This window comes from Nymphalis io, chromosome 29 (genome assembly GCF_905147045.1).
Source record: "Nymphalis io chromosome 29, ilAglIoxx1.1, whole genome shotgun sequence".
Lineage (NCBI taxonomy): Eukaryota > Metazoa > Arthropoda > Insecta > Lepidoptera > Nymphalidae > Nymphalis > Nymphalis io.
This window is the reverse complement of record NC_065916.1, coordinates 1,066,586-1,084,322: the sequence shown is the minus strand read 5'-3', so window position 1 is coordinate 1,084,322 and position 17,737 is coordinate 1,066,586. Positions and strand designations below refer to the sequence as shown.

The following is a 17,737-nucleotide window of genomic DNA, read 5'->3' as shown; positions in this document are numbered from 1 at the left end:
ACAATCAAAGTATATCTGCAAAAAATGTAAAAATCTATTTCACTGAATTTAATTAAATAATATTTTTTTGTTCTCAGTGTAATTAAAACTATTACATTCAATTAAGAGAAAATTTATTGTCCTTAATCTAATAAATAAGTTACACTTAATACTATGGATGTGCATTTATTACTTATTTTTAAATAATTATGACTGCCTCGTTGGTCTAGTGGCTTGATATAAGGCCGCAGACCCGGAGGTCCTGGGTTCGATTCCCAGGTTGGGCCAATAAAAAGTTATTGGGTTTTTCTGTCAGAAAATTCTCAGTAGCAGCCTGGAGTCTGGAAGTTAGAAGTGTGAACACTGCTTAGAACACGTAAAGCCGTTGGTCCTGCGCCTGAACTCTTTCCGGTCGTGTCGGATTGGCGGCCTATCGGATTATGAGAGTTAAGGAATAGAGAGTGCACCTGTGTTTGCGCACACACTTGTGCACTATAATATCTCCTGCGTAGTTGGCTAATATCTCTTGAGATTGGCCGCCGTGGCCGAAATCGGTCAGGAGGACATTATTATTAAATAATTATTCTTGAAAACTCTCTTCAGACTCTAAATGCTGGTGTTGCCTTTTTATATGATTCTTCAAGCAGACATTTTGACTATAGGACGCGTTGCACATATTGCATTTATATTTTTTTTCACTGGTATGTGATTGCATGTGCACTTTTAAAGCTCTTAGCCTCAGATAACTTTTCCCACAGTGTTCACATCTAAAATTCCTTTCACCCGTATGACTTGACATGTGTTCTTTCAGTATACATGGCAAGTAAAACCTTTTTTCACACAAATTGCACTGATGTTTCAGTAATTTTAAATGTATTCTTCTATTATGATCTCGTAGGGCCTTCTTGCTGACATATACTTTATCACAGTGATCACATTTAAAAATTGATTCTTCGCCGTGTACGTCTATCATGTGCTTTTGCCGAAGAGTATCGGAAAAAAAAGTTTCATCGCATTTAGTACACAAATATCGAGCCTCCTTTGTGTGTGAGCGAGCGATGTGAATGCACAAATTGTATTTGGATTTAAATGATTTTCCGCACTGTTTGCAAGAAAAAATTGCGTTAGATCCCTGGTGGCTTTTCATGTGTGCTCTTAACATTCGTTCTTCGAAGTAATGAGCCCCACACACATCACATATACAGTCTCCGAAATGTTCCGCCATATGTTTCTTCAAAGTGTGAAAAAAGCTGAACGTCCTGTCACACTCTGTGCATTTCAAATTCGTCGGTGTTAGACGAAATTTTAAAAAATCTTCTTTGACAGGATACATAGTTTTTCCGTGGACATTTATAATATGATACTTTAATGTATCGATAGTATCGATGTTTTCGTTACAGAGTCGACAATCGATTCTGTAAAAATCGATTTGACATATTTTGTTATCGAGACGAGTGTTATTTACAAGAATTTCCATGTACGTAGCGGGATCGTGAGTCAAGGAATGATCTCGAAGCTTCCTACAGTCCAAGAACTTTTGTCTGCAGTACGAACAATAATAATTATTGAAGAATGAGTTAAATGGATACGCATAGGAATTCTCAATTATCGTAATTATATTTAGTATCGATTTGTCCTTTTCAAGACTTTCTTTTACGATTGGTTCTTTGTCTTTAATCTTTGTATTTTCTGCTGAAAGAAAAAAATATGTGAAAAACTTTTATACACGATTACTGTTATTAGTTGAAATATTGCATAATCATCTGTCTCAACCATTAAAACTTAATCATTTCTTATTGACAACCGCCACTCTCTTGTTTCGACTTCGCTCTTTTCGTTAGCCTTTTTTTTTAATAATAAATTTTTTTAATAGAATAGGAAGTGGTCACCAACACATTATAGACACATTATAAACACATAGATATTGGCATTGTAAGAAATGTTAACCATCGTTTACATAGCCAATGCGCCACCAACCTTGGGAACCAAGATGTTATGTCCCTTGTGCCTGTAATTACACTATCTCACTCAATCTTCAAACCGGAACACAACAATACCATGTACTGCTGTGTTGCGGTAGAATATCTGATAAGTGGGTGGTACCTACCCAGACGAGCTTGCACAAAGCTCTACCACCAGTAAAAGCCTTGCTCTGATTGGTTGTTTTTAAATCTAGTTGAATATTAATGGTGACAATACCTTGTGGTGCCTCCACACTTACGACCGGCTTTACATGATGCAGCGACTACGATTTACTTTTCTACTACACTAACAACATTACTGTAATTATAAATGTGAACACTATTACGCTCGTCTTGATTATCACCATTCACTGCCGAACTCTATTACTAAAACTACCCCGTTCGCAAAATATTTGACGAATGTTCCATTTTCGAGTACATCGAGGGGATGAACGTGTAACAGTCGGGCGATGCCACTGTGTCCGAAAGGGTTCCCGTAGAGGGTTACCAAAATTACTAACTACAACTTTATTATGTTATTTAGAAATTTATTGATAACATACTAACTACATTATCCTTTTTCAGGCCTCTCTTTCTCATTGGGCATTCTGGGCACGTGCCCAGGGCTCCACTATCGAATGGGGCCCCCAGTTCCTACTAGGTCATGAAACAAAACCGATATTTATTACATGTCCATGATATTTCATAGACCAATTTTTAATATCAGAATTAGTGTAAACTCTAAAACAACAATACTTGATTTATTATTGGTATTTTTGTATATAAAAAAATTGAAATAACTAGTCTATTCCAAGAAAATAATACTCTGTTATGGTAATAGGGGGTCCCATTATCCTAATTTGCATGCCGTTTTTTATATCTAGTAGAATACAATTAATTATTTTATTCTTATTTATTGGAGTATATGTACCACCTAAATGTATCGTTACGCAAACGAAATTTAAAAAAATTGTGTGGTCGGGGTACCCCCGTCAGGAACGAAGTTCTTTGCGATATTCTTCGACTCAAAACGTCTTTTAAAATGTATATTTTAATTGATTCTATAACTGTATTTTTGTTACACCAAAAAGCGCCTTAATCTGCTTTATGCAACTTTCTCTAATCAAAGATTAAGAAACGATTTAAATTCAATTAACATTTTTTTTATAATAATAGCAATCCCCATTTCAAGGAATTTACTAATATTAGGAATTTTAGTAATTTACTCCTCAAATGAAACAAAGTTTATGATGGGAATGGTGACAATATCCCAAGGTTTGAACCTGGGACTTGCGTGCGGCTCGCTATTGGTCCTTATATGGTTTTGTAATACCTTTATAATTTTATTTTCGTATTTTTAAGAACGTTTGGTAAGTTTTTTAAATAAAATTAATTCTTTTGATTGAGTTTGCTAATATTTCATTATTTGCCTTAATTTAAAAAAAAAATGTACAATAGATAGGCGCACACTATCGTTTGGCGTGCTTTGGCGCTCGCGCAAAACTGAATTCAAATGCCCAGCGCAGCGAAACTGAGTCGTGGATAAGGACGAAATACGTTTGGGTATGGATTCAGGTAGACGGCAGTGAAAATTTTAACTGATATATTCGTTTTACTCGTCTGGGTAGGTACCACCCACTCATCAGATATTCTACCACAAAACAGCAGTACTTGGTATTATTGTGTTCCGGTTTGAAAGGTCTTCTAGTGACTTTTAGCGACATCTCTCACAACCAAATATTAATATTAAAAATATAGCGGGCGGCTATGTAATATCATTGAACTTATGTAATTTGACGGTACGCCAGGTTTTGTAGGATAACGATCTATGCCGGATAATTTTACAGTAATTAACGAATAAAAAGTACTAGTTAATGCCCGTGGCATCACGCCCGTTGTGAGTAGGCTAGTAGGTAGTTAGGATTAAAAAGTAATCTATGTCCTTCCTTGGGATTCAAGCTTGCTTCGTATCAAAATTTCATCAAAATCGATTCAGTAGTTTAGCTGTGAAATCGGGACAAACAGACATATAATATTGGTATAGATTAAGAGATATACAAGACTTTACGTCTTATAACCCGGGTTCCTTCAAACGAGGCGTGAAGAGGCATCTTGCGGCCCGCAAGGCGAAGGCGGCTAGTTCAGAACATTCTTCCCGACTGTACTGGCCGTCGTCGCGTTTGGACTCTACTACCACTTACCATCAGGTGGAGTAGAGTCATTTGCCCTCCCGGCAAATGTAAAAAAAAAGACTAGACTTGGGATAGTGATGTACAATACCATACCATGCCTGTTCTTTGCTGTCATCCTTCTTGTGGTCATTCGACTCCTTTTTTTCAAGACTTCCATCGGTGCCATCGCTTTGCTTCGTAAGCTTCTCTTCAGCTTCGGCTTATCTTCACATTTTGGATATTCCGAAGGCGTTTCTGGTTGTTCATACGAGGACGTCTGTAAGGGCTCTGTGACTGGAATTTTTATAATTCTGTTTGGAAAATATTAATAGTAAAATAATTTTTACTACAATACACCGGCATGTGCCTAATTTCACTTAAAATAACATGTGTATTCCACCAACCCGCATTCGAGCAGCGTGGTGGAATAAGCTCCAAAACTTTCTTCTCAAAAAGGGAGAGGAGGCCTTAGCCCAGCAGTGGGACATTTACAAAATAATTAAATTAGATTTTAAAAAAATGCAAAGCCAGCAAGTAACAACAGTTACCGTTTATCATTAATTAAAAGACAAAGGTATTCATTAATCACCTGTCAGTAGGGCTTTGGTCACCACACACTCTTCAAAGATTCTTCCGCAAAACAGCAGTATTTAGTATTGTTGTGTTCCGGTTTGAAGGGTGAGTGAGCCAGTGTAAGGCATGAGAGACATAACATATTAGTTCCCAAGATTGGTTAATATTTATGACTATGCCAATGTCTATGGACAGTCGTCACCATGTACCATCAGTTAAATGGTTTTTTTCCATTTGCCCGTCCGTTTAATCTATTCTATAAAAACTATATTTAATTAATATATATATATATATATATATATATAGATGAAAGAACTAATAGCATGCATCTCATATATATAATTTTATATATATACTTACCAATGATATTGATATCAGACACTTCTATCTGTTCGTTCGGTTGCTTAAAATCATCTTGTTCATTATTTTGATCGTCAGCTATCACTTCAATGCTCTTATTACCTGCCAATAAATAATCCCACAAATATTATAAAAGAGATTGCTTATACCCCCTTTAACATATATATATATATATATATATATATATATATAGGCTTATATGTAACTTATTTTAACAAAGTCACTCACTCACTTCCGCAAGCCTAAGAAAGCTAAGCCGCAAGAAATGATATCAACTTTTGTATGAAAAACAATTTTTCTGAATTGCGCTAACGTTTGATTCAGCAATATATATAGGGTATCCGGTTTGAAAATATTGTGTTGACATTTCTTGTGAACGCTTTGTAATTTAGTAGTTTTAGTAGTAACAGCCTGTAAATGTCCCACAGCTAGGCTAAGGCCTCCTCTCCCTATTTGAGGAGAAGGTGTGGAGCTTATTCCACCACGCTGCTCCAATGCGGGTTGGTGGAATACACATGTGGCAGAATTTCGATGAAATTAGACACATGCAGGTTTCCTCACGATGTTTTCCTTCACCGAAAAGCACGAGATGAATTATAAACAGAAATTAAGCACATGAAAATTCAGAGGTGCTTGCCCGGGTTTGAACCCACGTTCATCGGTTAAGATTCACGCGTTCTTACCACTGGGCCATCTCGACTTCTTTGTAATTACGTATTGGTTATACGATGAGTACACCTTCAACCGACTACCGAGTTGTTCAACTGGAGTCAACTTGAGAGTTCGCTAGGATGACGTCAGCGCATCATTAACAGAATTGATGCGTCATTGGCGAAAGCGGAAACAGCGTGGGGTTCGGGGGGAGGGGGGTTCGTATTCCACTCGAATCTCTACTTAACTCTTGCAGGTAATACTGATTTCACTTGACTTCACTTGACTAGTTCTAATATTTGTGAGATGGATAAAATTTCGTCTGTGCTGCAACTAGAACTTCTTTCCGGACTTTAGCCAGTGTTGTCTATTATTATTATTATTATTTATTTATAGACGAGCAGCTGATATGTCTATGTAAATTGTGTTGAAAAATAAATCATTTTTGCAGAAGTGACAGCTTCTGTGACTTTAACCAGGTATCAAGTCGGTTTTTGAAAGCATTAACTGAAGTGGCCAAAACAATTTCTTTTGGTAACTTGTTCCAATTAGAAACCACTCTGTTACTTAGGAAGTTATGTGCAGCTTGTTTACAGGTTGGAGTTCTGTTTAACTTTGCTTGGTGCCCTCTGTATGTTCTATCGTTGTTTTTAGGGTTGCAGATATTCTGTATATCTGGTAAGTCATAGTGGTGGTTAAGGATTTTGTATGTTTTGATTAGGTCACCGCGTAGGCGTCTTTCTTCAAGGGTTGTAAGTTGTAAAGCATGGAGTCTCTCTTGGTATGATTTACGGCGTAGAACATGTGGTATCTTGGTAGCTTAATGTTTAAAAAAAATGTTCATAATTACTCTCAACCTTCATGGACGACTATCTTCGATCTCAAGAGCTTCTCTTCACACTCGAGCACTTGTTGCCGGAAACAGCTTGCCTCTCTCAAGCGAATTACACATGTAGCACAGATTAGACGTTCCTCCGGTTCACCGTCCAAGTGTGACAGCTGCAATTATATTAAGTGCGTTAGACGGTTAGATGTGCTTGTTCTACCTTCAATGTTTCATTTGAGTGGTGAGTGAGCCAGTGTAATTACTGGTACAAGGGACATCGGTTTGATTGTGTGAGGACTTGTTTATAGCTTTTACAGTTTTAGTTTCTAATGGTGAAGCTGACAACTTACCACCAAGTTTCTTATTTGCTTTCCAAAAATAAAATGAAAAAGGACTATTAAGACACAAAAAAAATTAAATGTATATTTTTTATTTGAATTTGGGAGGCAAACGTGCAACACCTGATGGTATTAACCACTACCACTCATTAACTATCTTTTTATGTTATTTTGAATCATTGGTAGGGCTGTGTGCAAGCCTATCTGAGTAGGTAACACACATCACATATTCTACCATCAAGCAGCAATATTAATATTGTTGTGCTCCAGTTTGAAGGGTGAGTAAGGGAGTATAAACACAAGCATAAGAGATATAACATTTTAGTTCCCAATATTGGTTACTATTAGATGTAAGAGATGCTTAATACTTATTACAATGTCTATGCAGTGGTAACCAAATACCATCAACTGTTCCTCTTGCCAGTCTGCCTACCTAATAAAATTTAAAAAAAAACAATGGTGACGTCCCATATTGCAAAATGCAAAGTTTACAAGTGTTATTAATGTATATATGGTATAAAGTTGTTTTCAAATGATCCATAGATAATAAGTCTAATGATATTTGTTAAGCTTCAGTGTTATGTTTTATGTGAAATATGTTATTTATTTCACCAGTCACCACACTGTTCGAGAACGGGTTGGTGGGTAAATATGCGGGAGAATAGCATATGTGTACAGGTGTCCTCACGGTATTGTCTTTCATCGCCCGTACAAGCGTTCATACAAAAGGAATATTTAAGTATTATAAAGTTCCTACTAAAACATAAAAAAAAAACAAACCACTAAGCCAAAACAATCCACAAACATATCTGCGTACACCTCCTTTCGACCCAATCCTACGTATTCAGTGTTTAAAAGACGACATTTCTTAACAGCTCCACAACATCTACATATGCCTGGGTCGTAAATAGGCCCTTTCCCTTTAATAATATTCATTTTTTTATAATTATAAATTAGTTTGTTTCGTAAATTAATTAATTTTATTAAATGGAAATTGGAATTTCAAATTGGAATGTTGTTGTTGCATATTGATTATTGTCAAATGATAATAATAAACTGAATACTGACATTGACATAAGCTGATACGTACAATATATAAGCTCTATCCACACATTGTAGATTTATTGACTAACAGTATCTCATTTTCATATTTAATTTCAATGATAATTGATAATATATTTTTAAAAAGCTAAGCAACTTAACCGTTAATGACTAGTTTTGTATAAGAATGGTGATTTTATATAATTTATTGTATAAAACTGCATAAGAAAATTAAAAATATTGCGAATGTCATGTTAAATAACTATACGTACGAAAATAGCATTCATCGATGTTCTTCAAAATCAATTTAACTTAATTGAAAAGTAAATTCATTTTATTGACTCATTATTAACTAGCAGTAGTCCCTAAAAATGAACTGGTAATTTTATACAGTTGGTAAAACTGGTTTTTGAAGTCCATTATTCAGTGGCGCCACAGGCCATGGCGGCGGGCGCTCGATTAGTGCAACTACCAATGCTTCACGCTTGACGCTTGTTTCGGTGTCCGATGGCGTCTCATTGTGCAGATTTAGTTATAACTTGAAAAATGTAAAATAATGGCCTACAATTTGTTACAATAAACATTTTAAGTTAATAAAAACATGTGATAAAAATATTTTCTGTGAAAATAAGTGTTAATAAGTTGAGAAATGGCATCGAAAACTACGGAATGGCGACCGGGGCCTACTGTGTGCCGCTGTTGTCTTACTGAAGGATGCTATAAAGACATTTCGACTGAATATTTTTGGATGGGCAAGAGAGAAGTGTATGCTGACATGTTGTCTGAAACATTTGATTTAAGTGTAAGTATTAAATTTATCATTTATTCCGCTATTAACACTTGGCGTCCATTTTCTGGCGTTCTAACTTTTTGTGTATAACCCGACTGAATCTGATTGTCTTTGTTATTGATCTAGGAGTAACGCAGCTTGTACCAATTTCATTTGGTTGGCTTACAAAATCAATAATGTAAAAACTCGTCAATAGGATCGAATCAGAGAAGATACATTTTAATTTTTATTTTCCTGATATTCAAGAAATCCGCATATCTATATTACATACGAAACAATTTTTTTATCGTTTTTTCTCAACTATGAATGCACATTTCTTTTATGAAGGGTTTAGGAACATTTAATTCAAATTGTCATTATTTACTTATTATATACAACAAAATACATAAAAACAATGATTTAAAAAAAAATCTTTTAATTTGGATGTATTTCACTATGCCTTTGCCTTGTGCCTATAGATACTCAAAAAGTGTGAAAAGTGTGAAAAGTTGTTAATGTATTTATTTATCATCTCTTCTGTTAAAATAATATTAAAAATTTGACAAAAACTTGGCCACTGATATACACTTTTTATAAATACCTCATCATATAAAAAATTAATATGAAAAATAATCAAAGTCATGACTATATTAAATATACGAGACCTTGAAAGCCTACTTAATGTTTATTTTTTTTTTTACTTTCGATAAGGTTTGTTGTTAGAGGTTGGTTGCCCCTTTCTAAAGACACCCCCCTCACCTGCGGAGACGTGTAGTTTTTTTGTATTTGTTTAAAGTTATGTGCAATTGAACATTATTTTGCTTTTACATGTGTATTTTTAAATTTCTAGAATCAATTTTTTTTTTAAATAATGACTTGTTATTTTATAAAAAAACATTATTATTCTATAAAATAAATATTTTTTTGTATTCAACTTAATAGAATTATCAAATCCAAGGCAAAGACATATAGGTCCGACAACCAGCGAAGCGGAGAGTAGGGGTTAGCTTACTTTTGAGCACAAGACCAGGACCTAATCGGCCCCTGTTTACTAGTCTACTTATATATTTATAAAACAAAATATTTTACCTGAATTTCTAGCTTTTAAAAATACTGGAATGAAAATTATCACTCATATCAGATGTTAAAATTAAAATGCTTTATTCAGCATTGACATTACACTTACTTTTTGATAGTCAAACTAGAAAACACAACCAGTTCAGAAAAGAAACGCCCCAGCCCTGAGAAGAACCGGCTAAAGAAATCCAGCGGGTTTTTGTGCTTAGTACAAGAACATGAAGCTCTTCTTGTTTGTTTATTAATTATTATTTTTTTATAAACTGAAATGAAAGAAATTAGAAATAGGGATTAACAAACACAAATTATATGTTTCCCTCGTATTTTGAATAATGATTTTATTTATTGTCGAATTATAAAAGGTGAAAACACTGTTTTTTTTCAATAAGTTAAATGTATTAATTGAATTTGTATTTTCCAGATAGCATATTCACAATCTGGTGGTCCGAACAGCCACAGTCGTCTCATATGCGAGCCGTGTATATCGAGGCTACGAGATGCGGCGGATTTCAAGAGGCAGGTCCAAGAGTGCGAAAGAACCTTCATGCAGTATTTAGACCCCGGTAGTTCACTGGCCGATTTGGAAGGTATTGTCATTGCTTTGTGTAAGCGATTGCTTGGTGGTAGGGTTCTGTGCAAGACCATCTGGAGGGGTTACCACCCACTCATCACATATTATAATATGTAGCTCTACAGCTGAACAGAAGTTAACTCTCTATTCCCGTCATTTATATATGTTTCAAGTCAGAGCAGTTTCAAATATAAATTCGAAATGGCAAGAGAAGAAAGAGAGAAACAGAGCGAGTATGTCTATCTATAAAATTAAATGAGATGATGTTTATTTTTGTAACGCCTAATTTAAAGACTGACTGACTTACTGAACCGATTTACATAAAACTTATACCAGAAAATGAAGTGAGTTTCGAAGAAGGTTTTAGTGTTTTATATAACTAGCTGCACTTCCCAGTTAAACCCGCATTAGGTAGTTGGACGCAAGATGGTCAACCCGATGGTAGGTGGTAGATGGTAGATGGTCAACCCATAGACATTGGCGCTGTAAGAAAAATTAACCGCTTATTACATCGCTAATGCGTCACCAACCTTGGGAACTAAGATGTTATGTCCCATGTGCCTGTAGTTACACTGGCTCACTCACCTTAATTACTCTGGCTAATAACAGGAATACTAAGTACTGCTGTTTGACGGTAGAATAGTTGATTAGACATAAGCTCTACCAATAAATAAAGTCACTCTACTGAGTAAGTGTAAGTGGTAAGAACGCGTGAATCTTAACCGATGATCGTGGGTTCAAACCCGGGCAAGCACCACTGAATTTTCATGTGCTTAATTTGTGATTATAATTAATCTCGTGCTTTACGGTGAAGAAAAACATCGTAAGGAAACCTACATGTGTCTAATTTCACTGAAATTCTGCCACATGTGTATTCCACCAACCGGTACTGGAGCAGCGTGGTGGAACGAGCTCCAAACCTTCTTCTCAAAAAGAAAAAAAATGGGAGAGGAGGCCTTAGCCCAGCAGTGGGACATTCACAGGCTGTTACTTACTGACAGGACGGCTGAATTTCATGTTCCTGTATGTGACATAACAATAAAACGATGGATCCTCTTACAGTGGGCGGTGACCTCGACAAGGAGGTGAAAGTGGAGCGAGTGAAGGTGGAGAAGGAGCAAAGCGATGATGAGGAATTCGACGACCGGCCCGATTTTGGTGATGACGACGATTACGATGACCGTGAGTGATGCTTTTATCTGTTAGCGTTTTCTAGTTGTAATTGATGCTAGTTAAATAACTTTAAATCCCCCCCCCCTTATGTGTAGCTAAAGAGGAGGAAGGAAAATGTCATGAGAAATGAAATTCTTCTAAATTTGTTTCCAGTCAATGCTTCCGATTTCAAAACTTGGTCTAGTTTTCTCATCGCTCGTACTTAAGTCTAAAATGTATTTAAACAGTGCGTCCTACTTGTGATGGTGTACGCAACCGAAACGTTACCGTTTTCTACGTCTTGCCCACCAGCTCAAGGTAGCTCAATGAGGTAGAGTGATGTGTGTTCGGATTTTCTCACTGCCATCGATTCCAAAAAATACTAGCAAGCTGGAATGGCGGTGGGCAGAACACACATGTCGTAGAACCTATGACCAGTGGAGCAGACTGGTTGGCAAACGTAGTGTAGCGCGGTGATGATATTCGTAAGGCAGTGGACAGGGATTGGAGCGGTCGAGCTCTGTGTAGTGCTACGGGAGAGGCCTCAACAGTGGATTGACAAGGGCTGATGAAGTTTGTGTTTCCAATCCGCATTGGAGTACGGTGAACATATCCTCAAGAGATGAGGCCCTGGCCAAGCAGTAGCTTAATTAAACAAAGAATACTATTATTATGATCATGAGTTTTGTTTCTCACATTTCTGCTTATCCACCATCTGCTGGCTTGAAAGCAATCGTGTTCGAATTGGTTCTATTGTCTTTCAGAATTATTATCTGTAACAAAGTTAGTTGATCCACTTCTACGCCAAATTTAAATAGAATCAGTTCCGCATTTTCTTGTATATTATATAAGACTATGTTGGTTTTTTTTTTTTAAATCCGATGATCCAATTTATTTGTGGAATGACCAACGAGGGTTCGAACCCCAGGTGGGGTTATATTAAAAAACTACCGCTTGGACTGCGGCTTCGCGCGCGTCCTTATAAAAAAAAACAGTTAAACGGGAGAAAAGAAAGTATGTTAAATTATGTAATATTTAAGCTCTGATAAAGCGTGATGGCGTAGTGGTTAGAACGCGTGAATTTTAACCGATAATCGTGGGTTCAACCCCAGGCAAGCACCACTGAGTATTCATGTGCTTAATTTGTGATTATAATTCATCTCGTGCTTGACGGCGAAGGAAAACATCGTGAGGATGCATGTGTCTAATTTCATTGATATTATGCCACATGTGTATTCTACCAACCCGTATTGGAGCAGCGTGGTGGAATAAGCTCCAAACCTTCTCCTCAAGTGGGAGAGGAGGCCTTAGCCCAGCAGTGGGACATTAACAGGCTGTTACTGTTAAGCGTGAAGACGTAAAAAATATTCACAACACACACACAACCTTTAGTATTTAGGATGAGCAGAGTTTAGAAATTTACAGCGTTTACAAGCCGTGCCGTGAGGTAATCTACACAGATTATTAGGATTTAAATCTGCCTCATGCAGCCACCACTCCTCGTTGAAGTCGTGGAATAATCTTCTTCTTCATACGAGGAGGACGCCATAGTCCAGAAGTGGGATACGTTACTTTTCTATTCTTTACTTCTTACTAATGCTTTAAATATTCCAAAATAACATCGATAATCATGGTAGGTAGGCGGATACGGGTTAATGGCGGTGACCACTTACCATCTAGCCCAGATGGTAAGTGGTCACCGCCGCCCATAGGCATAGACGCCGTGAGAAATTCTAACCATCCCTCACGTCGCCAATGCACCACCGATCTCGTGAACTAAGATGTTATGTCTCTCGTACTTGTAGTTACACAGGCTTACTTTCTTCCAAATAGAACACAACAATACTCATACCCTTTTCCTATCGAATAAGGAGTTAAGATAAACAAGCTCTGCTGTATTATGCGCTAAAAACAGTTCTCGATTGATATGTCTCTTTTTGTTTTATAAACACTTTTTCACTCAACTTGTTATAAACGCTTTAATTTAACGTCCAAAGTTCTGGTTATAGCTTCGCGGACATTGAAAACGAAACTTTTTTCGCGAATCCATAGTGAATACCATAGATTATTCAAGACCTAATAATAAAATAATCTGTAATTGCGTGGACATGGGCGAGGATGTGAACATCTTCACCAACAATATACTTAAATTTAGAAGGTCCATAATGCCATTAATAAGTAATACGTAATTATCTATATTAGTTTTCATTATTATTTTTTTATTCATTGTTTTTTTTTTAGGTACCGCTTGTTTTATTTTTTATTTTATGAACTGTGTGCTATCATGTGTCTGTGTGTTCTTTGTTGGTGATCTTATAAATAAATAAAATGACATTGCGTCTATTAAATGTCAAAGTTGCCTATTTATTACTCCTCCTGTAGTTGGAATAGGCTATAAGGATTGCTGTATGGCGGTAGGATATCTGATGAGCGAGTGTTTACCTGCCCAGACAAGGGTAAGCCCAGCAGCCAATTAATCTTTCGAGTGATCTATTTCAGTCGACGACGAGCCGTTAACGAAATTGGCGAGCAAAATACCGAAAAAGGAGTCCGTCGACGTACTAGACCTGATCGATAACGCAAAGGTGTCGGTTAAGAGGAAGTCGTCCTCTAAGACGAAAGCGACGCCCGCGAAGAAGGCCAAGACGAAAAAGGATACCGCCACGTCGAGCAAGGAGAAGCCGGAGCCGAGGAAGAAGAAAGGTAAGCGTCTAGAATGTTCCGTTATAATGGTTTGGGGGGGGGGGGTGTTAGGGAACTGCTGTGAATACTAATCAAGAGATATCTGATTGAATCATTTTTATTTATTCACTTTATTGTATACCACAAAGAAGAAAAACTAAACATTTAGGATGCAATCTAAATAAGATTTAGCATTATTATTTACAATTATTTATTTACAATAACGTTAAATTCATATGATTACGTCGATTGTTTAAATTTAAAGCGTTTAAATTTTTGATAATAATGTCGTATTATATGCTTCTGAGGGCATTGCTTTTTAAATAAAAAAATAATAATAAAAAACATGGTTTATTAGTTTTTTTTTTCCATTAGCGTTACGAGTAAAACGACACCGCATTCGTTGGATATTAATCCGCGTTATATTAATTAAATAATAAAAGTTAGGTAAATAGTGTATCAGCTATCAGCTATCTCTAAGAGGAGGGGTCCTCTTACAAGCCTTCAAACGAGGCGTGAAGAGGCTTGCTGGCTGCAAGGCGGGCGCGGCTAGTGCAGAACATTCTATCCGACTGTACTGGCCGTCGTCGCGTTTTGACTCTACTACCACTTACCATCAGGTGGAGTAGAGTCATTTGACTTTTGATTATAAAAAAAAATACATACGGTCTCTTTTTGCACGGTAGGTGGTTAGCACTTTGTGATAAATGATGATATATAAGTTTATACGTGATAAGTTTGTATAGAAATTATTAATTTATGGCGAAAAAGTTACTTAGCAATTCTGTATTATGATACGAATGAAGCCGTCGGTGAAGCTACTTTACTTTACTCTTATCTATATTAATATTATAAAGAGATTAGATTTTTTGTGTGTTCGTTTGTAATGTATAAACTCGGAAACTACTAAATCGATTGATGAAAATTCATTCACACACAGAAAGCTACGTTGTCAGCGAGTAACATAGGCTGTATTTTATTTTCAATAAAAAATTAACTATACCTCACAATATATTTATATATATATATATATATATATATATATATATATATATGTTGATGTATATGAAATGTTTCAATCTGTATAAAATAAAGGTAATATATAATATATGTTAATATGTTCACGGCAGTTCTCTACCTCGATTGTTAATCGTCTAGTTTTCTGCTGTATTTAATTATAAACTCAATATGTACTCGTATAACAAACGATTTTGTTTTTTAACGACGCTTTTTTTTTTATTTGTCTACTATGTAAATAATTAGTATGTTAATTATAAAGGGATTTAATTAATACAAGACTTTGGGTTAGAGAGATAAGATTGACATGAAATCGGTCGCTTTGAATGGCGACGCAGCGAATTTAATATGTGATAAAGGAAATTAAAGTGTACGCAATACTTTAAAGTCCATGTTTGAATACCAAGAAACGTTAGCATGCGTTTATGTTCGTATATCGTATACGATATTGCGGCTCTGTGTTGCTATGTCCGAATATAGACTAATTATTCATATTATTATTAAATAACTTTATTGCACACACGAGGAAAAAAGAAAATATAAACACAATTAAAAAAGGAAAAAAAAAGTTCAAGAGAAGCCATGCTATATAAATAAAATTGCGGACCTCGACATGATGCGTGATCTCTCCCAGACAACACTTTTTTTTTCACGCAGTGGAAATCTTAAGAAAGGTACCCAGCTCCCATAAGGTGGGGGGAACTGGGTTATGTGGGATTCTTACCCACTAAAACCATCCAGACAACCCTGCATTAAGATGCTCGCAGGACCTAATTATCGTGTATACGGCTTCGAATCGTACCTAAAAGCTTAGTATTTCATTTCGGAATCAATACACATCATAATATTTTTTTGTCCCACTGCTGGGCTAAGGCCTCCTCTCCCTTTTTGAGGAGAAGGTTTGGAGCTTATTCCACCACGCTGCTCAAATGCGAGTTGGTAGAATACACATCTGTCAGGATTTTAATGAAATTACACAAATGCAGGTTTCCTCACGATGTTTTCCTTCATCATCAAGCACGAGATGAATTATAAAAACAAATTAAGCACATGAAAATTCAGTGGTGCTTGCCCGGGTTTGAACCCCACGCGTTTTTTTTCATATATTTAAAAGCGATTAAGTTAAGAGCACGGTTGTTAAGTCCGTAGAGATTAAATTAAATACATAAATGTTTTGACATATAATTCTCAATAGTGTTGTAATTCGTAACTTCAAGATGTCTTCTTACCCCTGAGTTTCAACACCGTTCATCGGTGAAAACCGTTTGAAAAAAAATGAGGTTTTAAGCATGTCGCGTTTAGACAGACAAACATACGGTCGCGGCGGAAGATACTTTGTTTTATAATATGTAGTAATATTAACCACGGTGTACCATGTTGGTTTTGTATATATATAGAAATAAATATTATATACGAATACATATTGCGTATTGCCTCCATTTTGAAGCCTATTTTGAATAACCGTTTTTTGTATTTCTTCATTCGAGTCTCTCGGTAATGTTTATTTTAATTGGAAAACAATATTTTTTTATATAACATATTGAGTTTAGTTACACATGAGATTATTCAGTGATCGGCTAATATTTACGGTTAAAGACATTTATTTTCTCAAAAGATTTACATTGAAATCACTTACAGTGAAAATTACAGTACAATAAGAATAAAAAATTGTTTAAATCAAATAGGCGTACACAGTAAAACAATGTATGTTATAATAACCTAATATTATAATCCCCCTTCCTTCTTAAGTCCACGCGAGCTGATTCTCGATGTCACCGCCTAACTGTGACATCAATTCCATCGCGAACAAAGAAATTTGGCAATTCCTTTCTTTGTCGCACTTCCAAAAAATGGAATTCCTTACCAGCTCACGTGTACCCCTCCTCTTACAACCCGGGCTCCTTCAAACGAGGCGTGAAGAGGCATCTTGCGGGCCGGCAAGGCGAAGGCGGCTAGTGCAGAACGTTTTTCCCGTCTGTACTGGCCGTCGTCGCGTTTGGACTCTACTACCACTTACCATCAGGTGGAGTAGAGTCATTTGCCGTCCCGGCGAATATAAAAAAGAAAAATAAAATAATAATATATCGGCACAGTGCAAGCGAGTACGAGTAGTTTGTGACGTGAAGTAGGGTAGTTTTACACTTTAAAAACCATTAATGAGCGGGTTTATTATATTTAAATAGAAAATATATATAAGATTAATATATTACTGGTGGTAGGGCTTTGTGCAAGCTCGTCTGGGTAGGTACCACCCACTCATCAGATATTCTACCGCAAAACAGCAATACTTGATATTGTTGTGTTCCGGTTTGAAGGGTGAGTGAGCCAGTGTAATTACAGGCACAAGGGACATAAAATCTTAGTTCCCAAGGTTGGTGGCGCATTGGCTATAAGCGATGATTGACATTTCTTAGAATGCCAATGTCTAAGGGCGTTTGGTGACCACTTACCATCAGGTGGCCCATATGCTCGTCCACCTTCCTATTCTATTCTATAAAAAGATAAAATTATAAGCATAAATTAATAAATTGATCATTAAACAATTAACTAAGCGATTTAAGCAAATAAT

The 17,737-nt window shown here is 36.2% G+C and overlaps 2 protein-coding genes across 14 annotated transcripts in view; one reads left to right on the top strand and one right to left on the bottom strand.

Moving 5' to 3' along the window:
- Positions 1–137: 137 nt before the first annotated feature.
- On the bottom strand, positions 138–7,879 carry LOC126779504 (gastrula zinc finger protein XlCGF26.1-like). 5 transcript variants are annotated; one of them, XM_050503548.1, is made up of 5 exons: positions 7,640–7,879; positions 6,546–6,694; positions 5,045–5,146; positions 4,226–4,405; positions 138–1,671 (listed from the first exon to the last, which is right to left on the bottom strand). In XM_050503548.1, the coding sequence occupies exons 2-5, from the start codon at positions 6,556–6,558 to the stop codon at positions 560–562; spliced, it is 1,407 nt and encodes a 468-aa protein (XP_050359505.1). In that variant the 5' UTR covers positions 6,559–6,694; positions 7,640–7,879; the 3' UTR covers positions 138–559. The 5 variants fall into 5 exon arrangements, with proteins under 5 accessions (XP_050359505.1, XP_050359503.1, XP_050359504.1 ...); XM_050503546.1 differs by having other exon boundaries at positions 6,553–6,694; XM_050503547.1 differs by having other exon boundaries at positions 138–1,668; positions 6,553–6,694.
- Positions 7,880–8,340: 461 nt separating this feature from the next.
- The window catches only part of LOC126779473 (zinc finger protein draculin-like), a 31,863-nt gene continuing 22,466 nt past the window's right edge, over positions 8,341–17,737 (top strand). For all 9 annotated transcript variants that reach the window (XM_050503473.1, XM_050503478.1, XM_050503476.1 and 6 more), the window contains exons 1-4: positions 8,341–8,702; positions 10,168–10,333; positions 11,380–11,499; positions 13,969–14,172. In XM_050503473.1, coding sequence (XP_050359430.1) covers positions 8,550–8,702; positions 10,168–10,333; positions 11,380–11,499; positions 13,969–14,172 — 643 coding nt within the window. In that variant the 5' untranslated portion in view covers positions 8,341–8,549. The remainder of the gene's footprint in view (positions 8,703–10,167; positions 10,334–11,379; positions 11,500–13,968; positions 14,173–17,737) is intronic.

Coding starts and splice junctions, on each gene's coding strand:
- LOC126779504 (XM_050503546.1), bottom strand. CDS start 7,795: ATGAATATTATTAAAGGGAAAGGGCCTATTTACGACCCAGGCATATGT. Junction 6,695..7,639: donor TGGATTGTTTTGGCTTAGTG/GTTTGTTTTTTT, acceptor ATATAATTGCAG/CTGTCACACTTGGACGGTGA. Junction 5,147..6,552: donor GAAGATAGTCGTCCATGAAG/GTTGAGAGTAAT, acceptor ATTTATTGGCAG/GTAATAAGAGCATTGAAGTG.